Below are 21,512 nucleotides of genomic sequence, written 5' to 3' on the forward strand. Positions count from 1 at the left end.
CCCTCATGCCTCATCCCTGTATGTATGGCCCCCCCTCATGCCTCATCCCTGTATGCATGGTCCCCCCCTCATGCCTCATCCCTGTATGCATGGCCCCCCCCTCATCCCCCTTATCCATCTTCCTGGTATGTATGGCACCCTTCATCCTGGTATGTATGGCCCCCCCTCACACCCATCCTGGTATGTATGGCACCTTCATCCCTCTTCTTCGTATGTATGGTACCTTCATTCCTATTCCTGGTATGTATGGCCCCCTTCATCCCTGTATGTATGGCCCCCCTCATGCCTCATCCCTGTATGTATGGACCCCACTCATGCCTCATTCCTGTATGTATGCCCCTCCCCTCATCCTGTATGCATGGCCCCCCTATCCCTCTTCCTGGTATGTATGGCACCCTTCATCCTAGTATGTATGGCCCCCCTCACACCCATCCTGGTATGTATGGCACCTTCATCCCTCTTCTTCGTATGTATGTATGGTACCTTCATTCCTATTCCTGCTATGTATGGCACTCTTCATCCCTGTATGTATGGCTCCCCCTCATGCCTCATCCCTGTATGTATGCCCCCCATGCCTCATCCCTGTATGCATACCCCCCTCATGCCTCATCCCTGTATGCATACCCCCCTCATGCCTCATCCCTGTATGCATGGCCCGCTTATCCCTCTTCCTGGTATGTACGGCACCCTTCATCCTGGTATGTATGGCCCCCCTCACACCCACCCTGGTGTGTATGGCACCTTCATCCCTCTTCTTCGTATGTATGGTACCTTCAGTCCTATTCCTGGTAAGTATGGCACTCTTCATCCCTGTATGTATCGTCCCCTTCATCCCTGTATGTATGCCCCCCCCCCTCATGCCTCATCCCTGTATGTATGCCCCTCCCCACCTCATGCCTCATCCCTGTATGCATGGCCCCCTTATCCCTCTTCCTGGTATGTATGGCCCCCCTAACACCCATCCTGGTATGTATGGCACCTTCATCCCTCTTCTTCGTATGTATGGTACCTTCATTCCTATTCCTGGTATGTATGGCACTCTTCATCCCTGTATGTATGGCCCCCTTCATCCCTTTATGTATGGCCCCCCTCATGCCTCATCCCTGTATGTATGCCCCCCATGCCTCATCCCTGTATGTATGGCCTCCCTGATGCCTCATCCCTGTATGCATGGCCCCCCTCATGCCTCATCCCTGTATGCATGGCCCCCCTCATGCCTCTTCCTGGTATGTATGGCACCCTTCATCCTGGCATGTATGGCCCCCTTTATCCCTGTATGTGTGGCCCCCTCATGCCTCATCCCTGCATGTATGGCCCCCTCCTCATGCCTCATCCCTGCATGTATGGCCCCCCCCCTCATGCCTCATCCCTCTATGTATGGCCCCCCCCCTCATGCCTCATCCCTGCATGTATGGCCCCCCCCCTCATGCCTCATCCCTCTATGTATGGCCCCCCCCTCATGCCTCATCCCTCTATGTATGGCCCCCCCTCATGCCTCATCCCTCTATGTATGGCCCCCCCCTCATGCCTCATCCCTCTATGTATGGCCCCCCCTCATGCCTCATCCCTGTATGCATGGCCCCCCCTTATCCATCTTCCTGGTATGTATGGCACCCTTCATCCTGGTATGTATGGCCCCCCCTCAGACCCATCCTGGTATGTATGGCACCTTCATCCCTCTTCTTCGTATGTATGGTACCTTCATTCCTATTCCTGGTATGTATGGCCCCCTTCATCCCTGTATGTATGGACCCCCCTCATGCCTCATTCCTGTATGTATGGCCCCCCCTCATCCCTGTATGCATGCCCCTCCCCTCATCCTGTATGCATGGCCCCCCTATTCCTCTTCCTGGTATGTATGGCACCCTTCATCCTAGTATGTATGGCCCCCCTCCCACCCATCCTGGTATGTATGGCACCTTCATCCCTCTTCTTCGTATGTATGGTACCTTCATTCCTATTCCTGCTATGTATGGCACTCTTCATCTCTGTATGTATGGCTCCCCCTCATGCCTCATCCCTGTATGTATGCCCCCCATGCCTCATCCCTGTATGCATACCCCCCTCATGCCTCATCCCTGTATGCATGCCCCCCATGCCTCATCCCTGTATGCATGGCCCCCTTATCCCTCTTCCTGGTATGTACGGCACCCTTCATCCTGGTATGTATGGCCCCCCTCACACCCACCCTGGTGTGTATGGCACCTTCATCCCTCTTCTTCGTATGTATGGTACCTTCATTCCTATTCCTGGTATGTATGGCACTCTTCATCCCTGTATGTATCGTCCCCCCCCCCCTCATGCCTCATCCTTGTATGTATGCCCCCCCACCTCATGCCTCATCCCTGTATGCATGGTCCCCTTCATCCCTGTATGCATGGCCCGGTATGCTTCACACCCCCTGATCCCCGTCACGCTGCACAGAAAAAATATAAACAATCATACTAACCTCCTCTTTCCTCCAGCGCTGTGTCTCGCTCTGTGCCGGAATAGTCACTGCTCCCCATGGGTGTGGTGAATATATTAATGGCCTTTAATAGCGGGCACGCTGACCCCCAAGCGCAGCAGAAGCCGCACTAATTTTTTTCTGTGCAGCGTGACGGGGATAAGGAGGTGCGAAGCATACCAAGATGAGGGAGCCATACATACCGGGATGAAGGGGGCCATACATACAAGGATGTGGCATGAGGGGGGGCCATGCATACAGGGATGAAGGGGGCCATATATACCAGGAGCCGCGCTGCAGGCACAGTGTGACGGTTATTAAGGAAAATTAATATTCACTGCTCACAGTGAATATTCATTTTCTTTAGTAGCGGGCACAGTGTAGGCTGCAGCGGGTGGCTTTTGCCTCCTTTGCCCCGCTACTTCGCCACTGTCACTTCCCCCACATCCCCCACTACCCACAGCATTTATGTATATAGGACAATAAGACGCACCCCCCACTTTCCTCCAAAATTTTGGAGGAAAAAAGTGCGTCTTATAGTCCGAAAAATACGGTAGTAATTATATATATATATTACACATGCTGCAGAGAAACACTAACAACACATCTAATACCTCTCCATTATACCCAAGAGCATTCACATTACTGATATTGACTCATCCACCTATTTACACCACCAGGGAAGTCTTAAAACAGCCTTCCTCCGAATTCTTATTTTCTGATATCTAAACTGAGCATGCGTCTGACAGCAACGCACGTCCAAAATAATATGGCAATTGAAGAAAAAAAAAAAAAAAGGAGAAAAATATTCATCAGTAATCAGTATAAATGTCAGAAAAATATAAAATACATTAATGAAAAATCTTTCTTTGTAAAATATTCAAAACTTCAAAAAACAACTTTTATTTCCATTGAAAAAACAAACTACAGCCTGAATGATCAATTGTACGGTACCTGCTGTCTACACACTCAGGAGTAACCAAACATTTGTTAGAAACACATAAAACTGCATTACTGATAATCTGCAAACTTTTTTAGACATAGAAAACATTAATTGTCCATTTTTTTCCCACAAATCTGGGATTAGATTAGATTATGACTAGTGGCACTTTGGGCCCCAGAAATGTGTCTGTCTGTACCTCTTGGTTATCGTATTTTACGGTTTTTAGTGGAGGGTTTTTTCACGATGCCCCTTGCGGGACCACAGGGGTCGGGGCACTGGACTCAGGTTTTTACAAGACGAGTGAGGTGCTCTTCTTTCTACTTCTTCGTTCAGGCCTGTATCTACTGAGAGCTCGTCGCCATTTGAGAATCTTGAGCTTCTTCGGCCAATTTCTCATCATCTGTGAGAAAAAAAAACAGAAAGTAGGATAAAGAAGATTTCTAGCAAAAACACTAAATAAGTGACCTCCCTGTGCAGGAAACTGTGTATGGTCCTATCCACTCACCATGGAAAAACAGCAGGGGTCCCAGATTTTGACCATATCATAGCAATAAGCCAACACTTTGATTTACCACCCCCCCCCCCCCCCAAAAAAACCTCTTAATTAACACAGCTCCTATGTGGATCTTTGTATCTCCATGGTTACAGACTACAAACAAGCTCTGTGTAGTCTGATCCTGCAGTCATACCTCCCCCCTCTAATCTGTCCCTACTCCGCCTACTGAATGTTAGATGGAGAAGAGTTGGGAACATATAGAAGGTAGAACGGCTGTGGATTCAGACTATATTTTGTAGTCGGTATGGAGACGCATAGATCTGCACAGGAGCTGTGGACACAGAAACATTTTTAAATCAAGAGAATTTGGAAAGCTTCTGTTCAAACGGAAGATTTTGGATCGTCGTCTGCCCAAAAATAGAAAGTCAAGCTGCAGAGTGGGCGGATGGACGTGAAAAATTACATCCAACTTATAATCTTAGCAGTTTTCCTGCATTATGTGCGTTTTCACAATGATAAATGGCCGACATCGACCCCAACGGCCGGAGATTAAAGTAAAATATGGGACTGTCATTTATCACCACTTAGGTACATGGGGTCATCAAGGAACATAGTCAAACGTATCGCACCACTAGAGGGCAGCGTGGTTATACAGGGAAAACTTTCCAGCACGCCAAGTTTTAAACAACTTTGTAAACAATTTGCTTTGGGACGGTGAATTCTGAAAGCCATAACTTTATTTTTCTGCCAACATAGCTGTCAAAGCTATTGTTTTTTCCAGGATGAGCTACATGCAAACAACTTTTTTTTTTCCTAGAAAACAGACAAGCTGACCAAGACACCAAAGTATGGAGTTACTCTTATTATTTTTCTTTACTTTGAAATAAATCAGAATTTTTTTTTCATTATTTATTCTCCAATATTTAATGAAAATAAAATAAATATATATTTTACTCACTTATATGGCGCCATTAATTCCACAGCGCTTCACAGACAGACAATATTGGCACTGTCCCCCACCATGTAATAATTTATTTTTTTTTTTTAAACCCCCACCTGGACACTTGATCACTGATGTAAGACACAGCACAGAATTCTGTATCATAGTGTAATATGCCCGCCTGCATACAGCTGCCATGAATCCTAGCAGGGCCTAACAGGTATGTTAAGACTGCAAAACTGGCAGCTCTACTGTTAAAGGGACTGTCAGCATAGAATGACTGTTCAAAACAAGCACAGGCGCTCGGGTGCATCATGGCGGGGCCAACCATTTATATACACCTTCCTACCTGCTTGTTCTCCCTCTATGTCCACCACCCCTTTTTTCCTTGATTGGCAGCTCTGGTTTTATAGAGCCACAGCGGGCCGGAGATAGAAGTAATATAAGTAGGTGAGAAGGTGCACTGAAATGTTTATCCAGGCCAGGCCTGCACTCAGTGTCTGTGCTGGGTTTGAACAGTCCTTTTAAGATCCCCAGGTGCCATAGCCACCCAGCGGCATCCTGCAATCATATGGATGGGGCGGCAGAGACCATTGCAGCAGGCTGTCTGCTGTCCATGTCTCGTGGATGTCAGGAAGAGACTGATAGATCGCTGCCTTTGCAGATACTTACTATCTAGCGTCTGTTGGAGCTCATGGATGGTGCTGAGCAGAACGTGGAACTGTTTCCTCCTTAACTCCAGCTACAAAGAGAGAAGGAAAAATGTTAGTACACCTGTACATAGGTGCAAAGACCTCAAGTGTTGGACCCCAAAGCCTGTAGCTTGAATTGCACAGATAGATCACATTAAAATTTGCCCAATGGCTTATTTACCCTGTTAGCCCGAGTCAGGAGACAAGCAGCCGGTCTGAGAATTGCGTCTGTCTCACTGACTGTAAACTACGCCCGCTATACGGTCATGTCAACAAGCCTTAAGGCAAACAATCCTTTCAAGACAATCTCCATGTCCAACATCTCACCTTATCTTCTACGCTCTCCTTGGTGTGAGACAGTTGCTTCAGCTCCTTGTCCAACGCTTCCAGCTGCCTAAAGTGTAACGCACAAGTCTTTTTTTTTTAGAAGCAATAACATGCCTATGAAATATAATTCAAGGGTACGTGCACAGATGCAACTATTTTGTTATTGCTCCAATGCATCTAGAATTAAAAAAATAAAAAATCAATAAATAAATCTTCAGTTTTGTGTTTACAGCTCCAATGCAGAGCAATGTGTCTCCATGGTTACAACCCCTTTGTGTAAAGCGTTTCTGCACACAAGTATTACTCTTGTCACTTTTCTGCTTTCTGAAAGCAAGGGGGAAAAGGCCAGAGGACTAACACACGGCTATAAAAGCTGCAGGCACAAAAGGGTAGGACTTATTAAATGGAGCGATATTAGATTGCAAAAGTGGACATGCCCTTTAAGTTACCTAGACGGGAAAGGCAAGTTGTGTCTGGATGCTGAATACGTACTTTAACGTCTCGTGTCGATCTGGGTGATGCTGGATGACTTTGGCCAACGCATCGTACTCTGAAATAAATCACATGTCAGAAAGCATTAGGACTTCGATATATAAAGGTCACATAGCGTTACAGCACACACAAACCTAAAGATGGCGGTGTATATATACACATCTACGGGCCAGAAAAACCCATTAACACACATTCTTGGGTTAGAGGAGCATGCATCCTTAGGGGAGAGTCAGACAGCCATATAACTCGGACAAGGATCGCAACACAATGCTCTGACTGGCCGGCGGCTCTCCGGGCACCATGTATTTCTATGCAGTAGTCATGCTCGGGTCGGGAGAGCTGCCGGCCAGTCCGAGCGTTGCGATCCTCATCCTAGTTATACGGCCGTCTGACTCTTCCCTTACACAGAAAAATACAAATATGTTGACTGTGATTATCTTTTGAGTAAAAATGGACTAGATATGTAGACATAAAGAAACAGTGTGCCTGTCTCCTGCCTGTAGGAGTGTCAGCGTCAGAAGGATCTGATTGTCCAGCCACGCTGGACACTCTGCACACGTTATCTTACCTTGGCGATTTTTCCGGATACGTTTGGCTTGTAATATCTGTTTTTTACACTCTGCGATCTTTTCATGTGCGGCTGCGATGCTGCTCTCTGCAGGTGCAAGGGAAGCAAAATGTTAAGAACTGATTACATCTATAAAAAAAAAAAAAGTGTAGAAAAAAAGCAAATAAAAAAAATTACCGGTATATATTATACGCATACGCACGTACATACGATAGATAGATATATATATATATATATATATATATATATATATATATATATATATATATATATATATATATATATATATATATATATATATATATATATATATATATATATATATATATATATATTTTACAAACACATATATATCATTCAACATATGGAAGTTCTCAGAAGCGAAAATAAATTAGATAAAATAGTGATGAAGGGAGAAGGCATTGTCCTTGAGAAACAATACAGTCACATCATTTACACACAAATCACGATATCTACAGTACAACAGGCTGAGCTATAAGGCTATTATACAAACTATAATGTAGTTAGCAGCATTCACCACGAGGTGGCAGCTGTCAGCACATGTATGACAATAGAGAGCAATTCACCACAAGGTGGCGGCTGTGAGCACATGTATGACAATAGAGCATTCACCACAAGGTGGCGGCTGTGAGCACATGTATGACAATAGAGCATTCACCACAAGGTGGCGGCTGTGAGCACATGTATGACAATAGAGACCATTGATCTCGCTGGTAAACACGACCTCAGTCCTCACAACTACCCGGCACTTTCATTACAGCCGGAGGATGAAACCAAATCTTTCTAAAAGTGATTTATCTCTCTGGGACGCAATATGGATGGGCCGCTGAGTACAATAAAGTTACATTTTTCATTTGTGCATTTTAGTTTTTTTTCCTCCCAATTTTCCAAACATCATAACATTTTATTTTTTTTTTGATCCCATGATCCGATGGGATGCCACGGAAGCCCGGGTCATTCTGGAGGCCCCTATATGTGCCATCTTAGTCCTGTGAAGTGTTGTCTGCAATATATATTGTGAAATATACTATGAGCCATAAAACAATTGCAGGTTCAAGTTCCCTAAAGAGACTAAAAAATACGCGTGGTATTGCCGGACTCATACTGACCTGGAGAATCATGATGCCAGGTCATTTTTTTTTTAACAGCACAATGACTGTCATTAAAAAAAAAAAAAGCGGAGTTGCAGTGTTTTTTTTTTTTTTTTTTTCTTCACCATTACACCTCACTTGGATTTTTTTCCTAGTTTTTCACTACATCGTAAGGTAAAATGAATGACGTTACTCAAAACTACAACTCGACCCGCAATAAACGAGCCCTCGTATGGCTAACCGGACGAAAAAAATGTAAAAAAAAAAAGTTATGTCTCTTGAAAGAACAAGAAGAAAAAATAAAATCAAAAGTGCAAAAAAAAAAATAAAAAAGTCAACAGTTCCTAAAAGGGTTAAATAAAAAAACAAACAAAAATACATGCGATCATTTGATTTCCGGTACTTTATATTGTAATGTCAGCCATTGCGACCTATTGCTGGAAGAATTGTAATGTAAGAGGGACACTGTGGGGGCCTCATAATGAACAAGGGACACTGTGGGGGCATCATAATGTAATGTATGGCATCATAATGTACGAGGGACACTGTGGGGGCATCATAATGTAATGTATGGCATCATAATGTACGAGGGACACTGTGGGGGCATCATAATGTAATGTATGGCATCATAATGTACGAGGGACACTGTGGGGGCATCATAATGTAATGTATGGCATCATAATGAACAAGGGACACTGGAGGCATCATAATGAACGAGGGACACTGTGGGGGCAACAATGTAATGTATGGCATCATAATGAACAAGGGACACTGTGGGGGCATCATAATGTAACGTATGGCATCATAATGAACAAGGGACACTGTGGAGGCATCATAATGAACGAGGGACACTGTGGAGGCATCATAATGAACAAGGGACACTGTGGAGGCATCATAATGTAATGTATGGCATCATAATGAACAAGGGACACTGTGGGGCATCATAATCAACGAGGGACACTGTGGGGGCAACATAACGTAATGTATGGCATCATAATGAACAAGGGACACCGTGGAGGCATCATAATGATCGAGGGACACTGTGGGGGCATCATAATGTAATGTATGGCATCATAATGTATGAGGGACAATGTTGGGGCATCATAATGTAATGTATGGCATCATAATGTACGAGGGACACTGTGGGGGCATCATAATGTAATGTATGGCACCATAATGAACAAGGAACACTGTGGGGGCATCATAATGTAATGCATGGCATCATAATGAACAAGGGACACTGAGGGGGCATCAAAATGAACAAGGGACACTGAGGGGGCATCATAATGTAATATATGGCATCATAATGAACAAGGGACACTGTGGGGCATCATAATGAACGAGGGACACTGTGATGGCAACATAACGTAATGTATGGCATCATAATGAACAAGGGACACCGTGGAGGCATCATAATGATCGAGGGACACTGTGGGGGCATCATAATGTAATATATGGCATCATAATGTATGAGGGACAATGTTGGGGCATCATAATGTAATGTATGGCATCATAATGTACGAGGGACAATGATGGGGCATCATAATGTAATGTATGGCATCATAATGTACGAGGGACACTGTGGGGGCATCATAATGTAATGTATGGCATCATAATGAACAAGGGACACTGTGGGGGCATCATAATGAACAAGGGACACTGTAGGAGCATCATAATGTAATGCATGGCATCATAATGAACAAGGGACACTGAGGGGGCATCATAATGAACAAGGGACACTGAGGGGGCCTCATAATGAACAAGGGACACTGTAGGGGCATCATAATGTAATGTATGGCATCATAATGAACAAGGGACACTGTGGAGGCATCATAATGAACGAGGGACACTGTGGGGGCATCATAATGTAATGTATGGCATCATAATGAACAAGGGACACTGTGGGGGCATCATAATGAACGAGGGACACTGTGGGGGCAACATAACGTAATGTATGGCATCATAATGAACAAGGGACACCGTGGGGGCATCATAATGATCGAGGGACACTGTGGGGGCATCATAATGTAATATATGGCATCATAATGTATGAGGGACAATGTTGGGGCATCATAATGTAATGTATGGCATCATGATGTACGAGGGACAATGATGGGGCATCATAATGTAATGTATGGCATCATGATGTACGAGGGACAATGATGGGGCATCATAATGTAATGTATGGCATCAAAATGTACGAGGGACACTGTGGGGGCATCATAATGTAATGTATGGCATCATAATGAACAAGGGACACTGTGGGGGCATCATAATGAACAAGGGACACTGTAGGGGCATCATAATGTAATGCATGGCATCATAATGAACAAGGGACACTGTGGGGGCATCATAATGTAATGTATGGCATTATAATGAACAAGGGACACTGTGGAGGCATCATAATGAACGAGGGACACTGTGGGGGCATCATAATGTAATGTATGGCATCATAATGTACGAGGGACAATGATGGGGCATCATAATGTAATGTATGGCATCATAATGTACGAGGGACACTGTGGGGGCATCATAATGTAATGTATGGCATCATAATGAACAAGGGACACTGTGGGGGCATCATAATGAACGAGGGACACTGTGGGGGCAACATATTGTAATGTATGGCATCATAATGAACAAGGGACACTGTGGGGGCATCATAATGAACAAGGGACACTGTGGGGGCATCATAATGTAATGTATGGCATCATAATGAACAAGGGACACTGTGGAGGCATCATAATGAACGAGGGACACTGTGGGGGCATCATAATGTAATGTATGGCATCATAATGAACAAGGGACACTGTGGGGGCATCATAATGAACGAGGGACACTGTGGGGGCATCATAATGAACGAGGGACACTGTGGGGGCAACATAACGTAATGTATGGCATCATAATGTATGAGGGACAATGTTGGGGCATCATAATTGTAATGTATGGCATCATAATGTACGAGGGACAATGATGGGGCATCATAATGTAATGTATGGCATCATAATTAACAAGGGACACCGTGGGGGCATCATAATGTACGAGGGACAATGATGGGGCATCATAATGTAATGTATGGCATCATAATGTACGAGGGACACTGTGGGGGCATCATAATGTAATGTATGGCATCATAATGAACAAGGGACACTGTGGGGGCATCATAATGAACAAGGGACACTGTAGGAGCATCATAATGTAATGCATGGCATCATAATGAACAAGGGACACTGTGGGGGCCTCATAATGAACAAGGGACACTGTAGGGGCATCATAATGTAATGCATGGAATCATAATGAACAAGGGACACTGTGGGGGCATCATAATGAACAAGGGACACTGTGGGGGCATCATAATGTAATGTATGGCATCATAATGAACAAGGGACACTGTGGAGGCATCATAATGAACGAGGGACACTGTGGGGGCATCGTAATGAACGAGGGACACTGTGGGGGCATCGTAACGTAATGTATGGCATCATAATGTATGAGGGACAATGTTGGGGCATCATAATGTAATGTATGGCATCATAATGAACAAGGGACACCGTGGAGGCATCATAATGATCGAGGGACACTGTGGGGGCATCATAATGTAATATATGGCATCATAATGTATGAGGGACAATGTTGGGGCATCATAATGTAATGTATGGCATCATAATGTACGAGGGACAATGATGGGGCATCATAATGTAATGTATGGCATCATAATGTACGAGGGACACCGTGGAGGCATCATAATGTAATATATGGCATCATAATGTATGAGGGACACTGTGGGGGCATCATAATGTAATGTATGGCATCATAATGAACAAGGGACACTGTGGGGGCATCATAATGAACGAGGGACACTGTGGGGGCATCATAATGAACGAGGGACACTGTGGGGGCAACATAACGTAATGTATGGCATCATAATGTATGAGGGACAATGTTGGGGCATCATAATGTAATGTATGGCATCATAATGTACGAGGGACAATGATGGGGCATCATAATGTAATGTATGGCATCATAATTAACAAGGGACACCGTGGGGGCATCATAATGTACGAGGGACAATGATGGGGCATCATAATGTAATGTATGGCATCATAATGTACGAGGGACACTGTGGGGGCATCATAATATAATGTATGGCATCATAATGAACAAGGGACACTGTGGGGGCATCATAATGAACAAGGGACACTGTGGGGGCATCATAATGTAATGCATGGCATCATAATGAACAAGGGACACTGTGGGGGCCTCATAATGAACAAGGGACACTGTAGGGGCATCATAATGTAATGCATGGAATCATAATGAACAAGGGACACTGTGGGGGCATCATAATGTAATGTATGGCATCATAATGAACAAGGGACACTGTGGAGGCATCATAATGAACGAGGGACACTGTGGAGGCATCGTAATGAACGAGGGACACTGTGGGGGCATCATAACGTAATGTATGGCATCATAATGTATGAGGGACAATGTTGGGGCATCATAATGTAATGTATGGCATCATAATGTACGAGGGACAATGATGGGGCATCATAATGTAATGTATGGCATCATAATGTACGAGGGACACCGTGGAGGCATCATAATGATCGAGGGACACTGTGGGGGCATCATAATGTAATATATGGCATCATAATGTATGAGGGACAATGTTGGGGCATCATAATGTAATGTATGGCATCATAATGTACGAGGGACAATGATGGGGCATCATAATGTAATGTATGGCATCATAATGTACGAGGGACACCGTGGAGGCATCATAATGATCGAGGGACACTGTGGGGGCATCATAATGTAATATATGGCATCATAATGCATGAGGGACACTGTGGGGGCATCATAATGTAATGTATGGCATCATAATAAACAAGGGACACTGTGGGGGCATCATAATGAACGAGGGACACTGTGGGGGCAACATATTGTAATGTATGGCATCATAATGAACGAGGGACACTGTGGGGGCATCATAATGAACGAGGGACACTGTGGGGGCATCATAATGTAATGTATGGCATCATAATGAACAAGGGACACTGTGGGGGCATCATAATGAACGAGGGACACTGTGGGGGCATCATAATGAACGAGGGACACTGTGGGGGCATCATAACGTAATGTATGGCATCATAATGTATGAGGGACAATGTTGGGGCATCATAATGTAATGTATGGCATCATAATGTACGAGGGACACTGTGGGGGCATCATAATGTAATGTATGGCATCATAATGAACAAGGGACACTGAGGGGGCATCATAATGAACAAGGGACACTGAGGGGGGCTCATAATGAACAAGGGACACTGAGGGGGCATCATAATGTAATGTATGGCATCATAATGAACAAGGGACACTGTGGAGGCATCATAATGAACAAGGGACACTGTGGGGGCATCATAATGAACGAGGGACACTGTGGGGGCATCATAATGAACGAGGGACACTGTGGGGGCATCATAATGTAATGTATGGCATCATAATGAACAAGGGACACTGGGGGCATCATAATGTAATGTATGGCATCATAATGAACAAGGGACACTGGGGGCATCGTAATGTATGGCATCATAATGAACAAGGGACACTGAGGGGGCATCATAATGTACGAGGGACAATGTTGGGGCATCATCATGTAATGTATGGCATCATAATGTACTAGGGACAATGATGGGGCATCATAATATAATGTATGGCATCATAATGAACGAGGGACACTGTGGGGGCATCATAATGAACGAGGGACACTGTGGGGGCATCATACCCCTTACCTATATCGCTGTATATCTTCTCGTAGTTCTCCATTTCTCGGAGGTTCATGTCGTGCACCAGGAGAGTTTTCCCCATGGAGAAGGAGCACTGGGACAGGCTGCTGAGCATGCGCTGGTACTGCGAGTATCTGAGGGATGAGAGGGAATAACAGGAGTGTGACCCCATCGCTGTAATGTCCTCCGATCTAGAGCCGCACATATAGGACTCCAGAACCCCAACCTCTTGGAGCGCCGCACACTCATATCATGGTGCTGTGCAGCCACGTTATGGGGAACCATCAGCCCCTGTGTACGGATGGCTCCAATAAATTATGGATAAATACTAAATGTTTTCATTTTCTGAGATAACATAAAAATAACGAAGATGTCGCTTTATGAAGTATTTCCTAAACTTCTCACCCATCTTCCTGCGATCCAGAGTTACACCACTTTATAAAACTTTTCACAAGTAGGTTGATTCTTCGGTCGTCCCCAGCACCGTCGCCATCGATCAAAAGCCGCTTGCGGATAACTTCATCTGCCAAAGACAATCACATCATGAATAAAGAAATCCCTACAAGTCCCTCATTATGTACATGATGTATATGGACACCGCCTCACAGTCCTGACTGCCAGGGACTACAAATGAGCGCATCCTTACATACAGGTTTCTCCAGAACTGGCATCATGTGCTCTGCGCCTGTGTACGAGCGCCCGGGGGCTGCGCCTGTGTACGAGCGCCCGGGGGCTGCGCCTGTGTACGAGCGCCCGGGGGCTGCGCCTGTGTACGAGCGCCCGGGGGCTGCTATAGGGAGGGAGGGGGGTCTCCCGACGTGTATAGGGAGGGAGGGGGGTCTCCCGACGTGTATAGGGGGGGGGGGAGGGGGGTCTCCCGACGTGTATAGGGGGGGGGGGAGGGGGGTCTCCCGACGTGTATAGGGGGGGAGGGGGGGTCTCCCGACGTGTATAGGGAGGGAGGGGGGGGGTCTCCCGACGTGTATAGGGAGGGAGGGGGGGGTCTCCCGACGTGTATAGGGAGGGAGGGGGGGGTCTCCCGACGTGTATAGGGAGGGAGGGGGGGTCTCCCGACGTGTATAGGGAGGGAGGGGGGGTCTCCCGACGTGTATAGGGAGGGAGGGGGGGGGGGGTCTCCCGACGTGTATAGGGAGGGAGGGGGGGGGGGGGGGGGTCTCCCGACGTGTATAGGGAGGGAGGGGGGGGGGGGGGTCTCCCGACGTGTATAGGGAGGGAGGGGGGGGGGGGGGGTCTCCCGACGTGTATAGGGAGGGAGGGGGGGGGGGGGGGTCTCCCGACGTGTATAGGGAGGGGGGGGGGGTCTCCCGACGTGTATAGGGAGGGAGGGGGGGGGTCTCCCGACGTGTATAGGGAGGGAGGGGGGGTCTCCCGACGTGTATAGGGAGGGAGGGGGGGTCTCCCGACGTGTATAGGGAGGGAGGGGGGGTCTCCCGACGTGTATAGGGAGGGAGGGGGGGTCTCCCGACGTGTATAGGGAGGGAGGGGGGGTCTCCCGACGTGTATAGGGAGGGAGGGGGGGTCTCCCGACGTGTATAGGGAGGGAGGGGGGGTCTCCCGACGTGTATAGGGAGGGAGGGGGGGTCTCCCGACGTGTATAGGGAGGGAGGGGGGGTCTCCCGACGTGTATAGGGAGGGAGGGGGGGTCTCCCGACGTGTATAGGGAGGGAGGGGGGGTCTCCCGACGTGTATAGGGAGGGAGGGGGGGTCTCCCGACGTGTATAGGGAGGGAGGGGGGGTCTCCCGACGTGTATAGGGAGGGAGGGGGGGTCTCCCGACGTGTATAGGGAGGGAGGGGGGGTCTCCCGACGTGTATAGGGAGGGAGGGAGGGGGGGTCTCCCGACGTGTATAGGGAGGAAGGGAGGGGGGGTCTCCCGACGTGTATAGGGAGGAAGGGAGGGGGGGTCTCCCGACGTGTATAGGGAGGGAGGGAGGGGGGGTCTCCCGACGTGTATAGGGAGGGAGGGAGGGGGGGTCTCCCGACGTGTATAGGGAGGGAGGGAGGGGGGGTCTCCCGACGTGTATAGGGAGGGAGGGAGGGGGGGTCTCCCGACGTGTATAGGGAGGGAGGGAGGGGGGGTCTCCCGACGTGTATAGGGAGGGAGGGAGGGGGGGTCTCCCGACGTGTATAGGGAGGGAGGGAGGGGGGGTCTCCCGACGTGTATAGGGAGGGAGGGAGGGGGGGTCTCCCGACGTGTATAGGGAGGGGGGGTTTCCCGACGTGTATAGGGAGGGAGGGAGGGGGGGTTTCCCGACGTGTATAGGGAGGGAGGGAGGGGGGGTCTCCCGACGTGTATAGGGAGGGAGGGAGGGGGGGTCTCCCGACGTGTATAGGGAGGGAGGGAGGGGGGGTCTCCCGACGTGTATAGGGAGGGAGGGAGGGGGGGTCTCCCGACGTGTATAGGGAGGGGGGGTTTCCCGACGTGTATAGGGAGGGAGGGAGGGGGGGTCTCCCGACGTGTATAGGGAGGAAGGGAGGGGGGGTCTCCCGACGTGTATAGGGAGGGAGGGAGGGGGGGTCTCCCGACGTGTATAGGGAGGGAGGGAGGGGGGGTCTCCCGACGTGTATAGGGAGGGAGGGAGGGGGGGTCTCCCGACGTGTATAGGGAGGGAGGGAGGGGGGGTCTCCCGACGTGTATAGGGAGGGAGGGAGGGGGGGTTTCCCGACGTGTATAGGGAGGGAGGGAGGGGGGGTCTCCCGACGTGTATAGGGAGGGAGGGAGGGGGGGTCTCCCGACGTGTATAGGGAGGGAGGGAGGGGGGGTCTCCCGACGTGTATAGGGAGGGAGGGAGGGGGGGTCTCCCGACGTGTATAGGGAGGGGGGGTTTCCCGACGTGTATAGGGAGGGAGGGAGGGGGGGTTTCCCGACGTGTATAGGGAGGGAGGGAGGGGGGGTCTCCCGACGTGTATAGGGAGGGAGGGAGGGGGGGTCTCCCGACGTGTATAGGGAGGGAGGGGGGGTCTCCCGACGTGTATAGGGAGGGAGGGAGGGGGGGTCTCCCGACGTGTATAGGGAGGGAGGGGGGGTCTCCCGACGTGTATAGGGAGGGAGGGAGGGGGGGTCTCCCGACGTGTATAGGGAGGGAGGGGGGGTCTCCCGACGTGTATAGGGAGGGAGGGGGGGTCTCCCGACGTGTATAGGGAGGGAGGGGGGGTCTCCCGACGTGTATAGGGAGGGAGGGGGGGTCTCCCGACGTGTATAGGGAGGGAGGGGGGGTCTCCCGACGTGTATAGGGAGGGAGGGGGGGTCTCCCGACGTGTATAGGGAGGGAGGGGGGGTCTCCCGACGTGTATAGGGAGGGAGGGGGGGTCTCCCGACGTGTATAGGGAGGGAGGGGGGGTCTCCCGACGTGTATAGGGAGGGAGGGGGGGTCTCCCGACGTGTATAGGGAGGGAGGGGGGGTCTCCCGACGTGTATAGGGAGGGAGGGGGGGTCTCCCGACGTGTATAGGGAGGGAGGGGGGGTCTCCCGACGTGTATAGGGAGGGAGGGGGGGTCTCCCGACGTGTATAGGGAGGGAGGGGGGGTCTCCCGACGTGTATAGGGAGGGAGGGGGGGTCTCCCGACGTGTATAGGGAGGGAGGGGGGGTCTCCCGACGTGTATAGGGAGGGAGGGGGGGTCTCCCGACGTGTATAGGGAGGGAGGGGGGGTCTCCCGACGTGTATAGGGAGGGAGGGGGGGTCTCCCGACGTGTATAGGGAGGGAGGGGGGGTCTCCCGACGTGTATAGGGAGGGAGGGGGGGTCTCCCGACGTGTATAGGGAGGGAGGGGGGGTCTCCCGACGTGTATAGGGAGGGAGGGGGGGTCTCCCGACGTGTATAGGGAGGGAGGGGGGGTCTCCCGACGTGTATAGGGAGGGAGGGGGGGTCTCCCGACGTGTATAGGGAGGGAGGGGGGGTCTCCCGACGTGTATAGGGAGGGAGGGGGGGTCTCCCGACGTGTATAGGGAGGGAGGGGGGGTCTCCCGACGTGTATAGGGAGGGAGGGGGGGTCTCCCGACGTGTATAGGGAGGGAGGGGGGGTCTCCCGACGTGTATAGGGAGGGAGGGGGGGTCTCCCGACGTGTATAGGGAGGGGGGGTCTCCCGACGTGTATAGGGAGGGAGGGGGGGTCTCCCGACGTGTATAGGGAGGGAGGGGGGGTCTCCCGACGTGTATAGGGAGGGAGGGGGGGTCTCCCGACGTGTATAGGGAGGGAGGGGGGGTCTCCCGACGTGTATAGGGAGGGAGGGGGGGTCTCCCGACGTGTATAGGGAGGGAGGGGGGGTCTCCCGACGTGTATAGGGAGGGAGGGGGGGGTCTCCCGACGTGTATAGGGAGGGAGGGAGGGGTCCCGACGTGTATAGGGAGGGAGGGAGGGGTCCCGACGTGTATAGGGGGGGGGGTCTCCCGACGTGCATAGGGAGGGAGGGAGGGGGGCGGGGTCTCCCGACGTGCATAGGGAGGGAGGGAGGGAGGGGGGCGGGGTCTCCCGACGTGCATAGGGAGGGAGGGAGGGGTCTCCCGACGTGCATAGGGAGGGAGGGGGGTCTCCCGACGTGCATAGGGAGGGAGGGGGGTCTCCCGACGTGCATAGGGAGGGAGGGGGGTCTCCCGACGTGCATAGGGAGGGAGGGGGGTCTCCCGACGTGCATAGGGAGGGAGGGGGGTCTCCCGACGTGCATAGGGAGGGAGGGGGGTCTCCCGACGTGCATAGGGAGGGAGGGGGGTCTCCCGACGTGCATAGGGAGGGAGGGGGGTCTCCCGACGTGCATAGGGAGGGAGGGGGGTCTCCCGACGTGCATAGGGAGGGAGGGGGGGGGGGTCTCCCGACGTGCATAGGGAGGGAGGGGGGGGGTCTCCCGACGTGCATAGGGAGGGAGGGGGGGGTCTCCCGACGTGCATAGGGAGGGAGGGGGGGGGTCTCCCGACGTGCATAGGGAGGGAGGGGGGGGTCTCCCGACGTGCATAGGGAGGGAGGGGGGGGGTCTCCCGACGTGCATAGGGAGGGAGGGGGGGGGTCTCCCGACGTGCATAGGGAGGGAGGGGGGGGGGTCTCCCGACGTGCATAGGGAGGGAGGGGGGGTCTCCCGACGTGCATAGGGAGGGGGGGGGGGGGGTCTCCCGACGTGCATAGGGAGGGAGGGGGGGGGTCTCCCGACGTGCATAGGGAGGGAGGGGGGGGGGTCTCCCGACGTGCATAGGGAGGGAGGGGGGGGTCTCCCGACGTGCATAGGGAGGGAGGGGGGGGTCTCCCGACGTGCATAGGGAGGGAGGGGGGGGTCTCCCGACGTGCATAGGGAGGGAGGGGGGGGTCTCCCGACGTGCATAGGGAGGGAGGGGGGGGTCTCCCGACGTGCATAGGGAGGGAGGGGGGGTCTCCCGACGTGCATAGGGAGGGAGGGGGGGGGGTCTCCCGACGTGCATAGGGAGGGAGGGGGGGGGGTCTCCCGACGTGCATAGGGAGGGAGGGGGGGGTCTCCCGACGTGCATAGGGAGGGAGGGGGGGGTCTCCCGACGTGCATAGGGAGGGAGGGGGGGGTCTCCCGACGTGCATAGGGAGGGAGGGGGGGGTCTCCCGACGTGCATAGGGAGGGAGGGGGGGGTCTCCCGACGTGCATAGGGAGGGAGGGGGGGGTCTCCCGACGTGCATAGGGAGGGAGGGGGGGGTCTCCCGACGTGCATAGGGAGGGAGGGGGGGGTCTCCCGACGTGCATAGGGAGGGAGGGGGGGTCTCCCGACGTGCATAGGGAGGGAGGGGGGGTCTCCCGACGTGCATGGGGAGGGAGGGGGGGGTCTCCCGACGTGCATAGGGAGGGAGGGGGGTCTCCCGACGTGCATAGGGAGGGAGGGGGGGTCTCCCGACGTGCATAGGGAGGGAGGGGGGGGGGGGTCTCCCGACGTGCATAGGGAGGGAGGGGGGGGGTCTCCCGACGTGCATAGGGAGGGAGGGGGGGGGTCTCCCGACGTGCATAGGGAGGGAGGGGGGGGTCTCCCGACGTGCATAGGGAGGGAGGGGGGGTCTCCCGACGTGCATAGGGAGGGAGGGGGGTCTCCCGACGTGCATAGGGAGGGAGGGGGGGTCTCCCGACGTGCATAGGGAGGGAGGGGGGGTCTCCCGACGTGCATAGGGAGGGAGGGGGGTCTCCCGACGTGCATAGGGAGGGAGGGGGGGTCTCCCGACGTGCATAGGGAGGGAGGGGGGTCTCCCGACGTGCATAGGGAGGGAGGGGGGTCTCCCGACGTGCATAGGGAGGGAGGGGGGGTCTCCCGACGTGTATAGGGAGGGAGGGGGGGTCTAGGGAGGGAGGGGGGGGGTCTCCCGACGTGTATAGGGAGGGAGGGGGGGGTCTCCCGACGTGTATAGGGAGGGAGGGGGGGGGTCTCCCGACGTGTATAGGGAGGGAGGGGGGGGTCTCCCGACGTGTATAGGGAGGGAGGGGGGGGTCTCCCGACGTGTATAGGGAGGGAGGGGGGGGTCTCCCGACGTGTATAGGGAGGGAGGGGGGGGTCTCCCGACGTGTATAGGGAGGGAGGGGGGGGTCTCCCGACGTGTATAGGGAGGGAGGGGGGGGGTCTCCCGACGTGTATAGGGAGGGAGGGGGGGGTCTCCCGACGTGTATAGGGAGGGAGGGGGGGGTCTCCCGACGTGTATAGGGAGGGAGGGGGGGGTCTCCCGACGTGTATAGGGAGGGAGGGGGGGGTCTCCCGACGTGTATAGGGAGGGAGGGGGGGGTCTCCCGACGTGTATAGGGAGGGAGGGGGGGTCTCCCGACGTGTATAGGGAGGGAGGGGGGGTCTCCCGACGTGTATAGGGAGGGAGGGGGGTCTCCCGACGTGTATAGGGAGGGAAGGGGGGTCTCCCGACGTGTATAGGGAGGGAAGGGGGGTCTCCCGACGTGTATAGGGAGGGAGGGGGGTCTCCCGACGTGTATAGGGAGGGAGGGGGGTCTCCCGACGTGTATAGGGAGGGAGGGGGGTCTCCCGACGTGTATAGGGAGGGAGGGGGGGTCTCCCGACGTGTATAGGGAGGGAGGGGGGTCTCCCGACGTGTATAGGGAGGGAGGGGGGGTCTCCCGACGTGTATAGGGAGGGAGGGAGCGGGGGGGGTCTCCCGACGTGTATAGGGAGGGAGGCAGGGGGGGGGGGGGTCTCCCGACGTGTATAGGGGGGGGGAGGGGGGGTCTCCCGACGTGTATAGGGGGGGGGAGGGGGGGGGGGGTCTCCCGACGTGTATAGGGGGGGGGAGGGGGGGGTCTCCCGACGTGTATATGGGGGGAGGGGTCTCCCGGGGGGGGGGGGGGGTCTCCCGACGTGTATAGGGAGGGGGGGGTCTCCCGACATGTATAGGGAGGGAGGGGGGGTCTCCCGACGTGTATAGGGAGGGAGTGGGGGTCTCCCGACGTGTATAGGGAGGGAGGGGGGGGTGCCCTGACGTATACAGGGAGGGGGGGGGGTCTCCCGACGTGTATAGCGAGGGAGGGGGGTCTCCCGACGTGTATAGGGAGGGAGGGGTCTCCCGACGTGTATAGGGAGGGAGGGGGGGGGTCTCCCGACGTGTATAGGGAGGGAGGGAGGTCTCCCGACGTGTATAGGGAGGGAGGGAGGGGGTCTCCCGACGTGTATAGGGAGGGAGGGAGGGGGGTCTCCCGACGTGTATAGGGAGGGAGGGAGGGGGGTCTCCCGACGTGTATAGGGAGGGAGGGAG

General features: G+C 52.8%; 1 protein-coding gene across 1 annotated transcript; it reads right to left on the minus strand.

Annotated features, from left to right (window-relative positions):
* Positions 1-3,595: 3,595 nt before the first annotated feature.
* On the minus strand, positions 3,596-14,328 carry THOC7 (THO complex subunit 7). The gene is made up of 7 exons (XM_073642759.1): positions 14,211-14,328; positions 13,812-13,939; positions 6,905-6,991; positions 6,337-6,394; positions 5,845-5,911; positions 5,498-5,567; positions 3,596-3,789 (listed from the first exon to the last, which is right to left on the minus strand). Exons 2-7 carry the CDS (start codon positions 13,918-13,920, stop codon positions 3,731-3,733), a joined length of 450 nt encoding a protein of 149 aa, XP_073498860.1. The 5' UTR covers positions 13,921-13,939; positions 14,211-14,328; the 3' UTR covers positions 3,596-3,730.
* Positions 14,329-21,512: the final 7,184 nt, after the last annotated feature.

Source organism: Phyllobates terribilis, unplaced genomic scaffold, assembly GCF_046119375.1.
Source record: "Phyllobates terribilis strain yellow unplaced genomic scaffold, ASM4611937v1 Scaffold_8__6_contigs__length_399053987, whole genome shotgun sequence".
Classification (NCBI taxonomy): Eukaryota; Metazoa; Chordata; class Amphibia; order Anura; family Dendrobatidae; genus Phyllobates; species Phyllobates terribilis.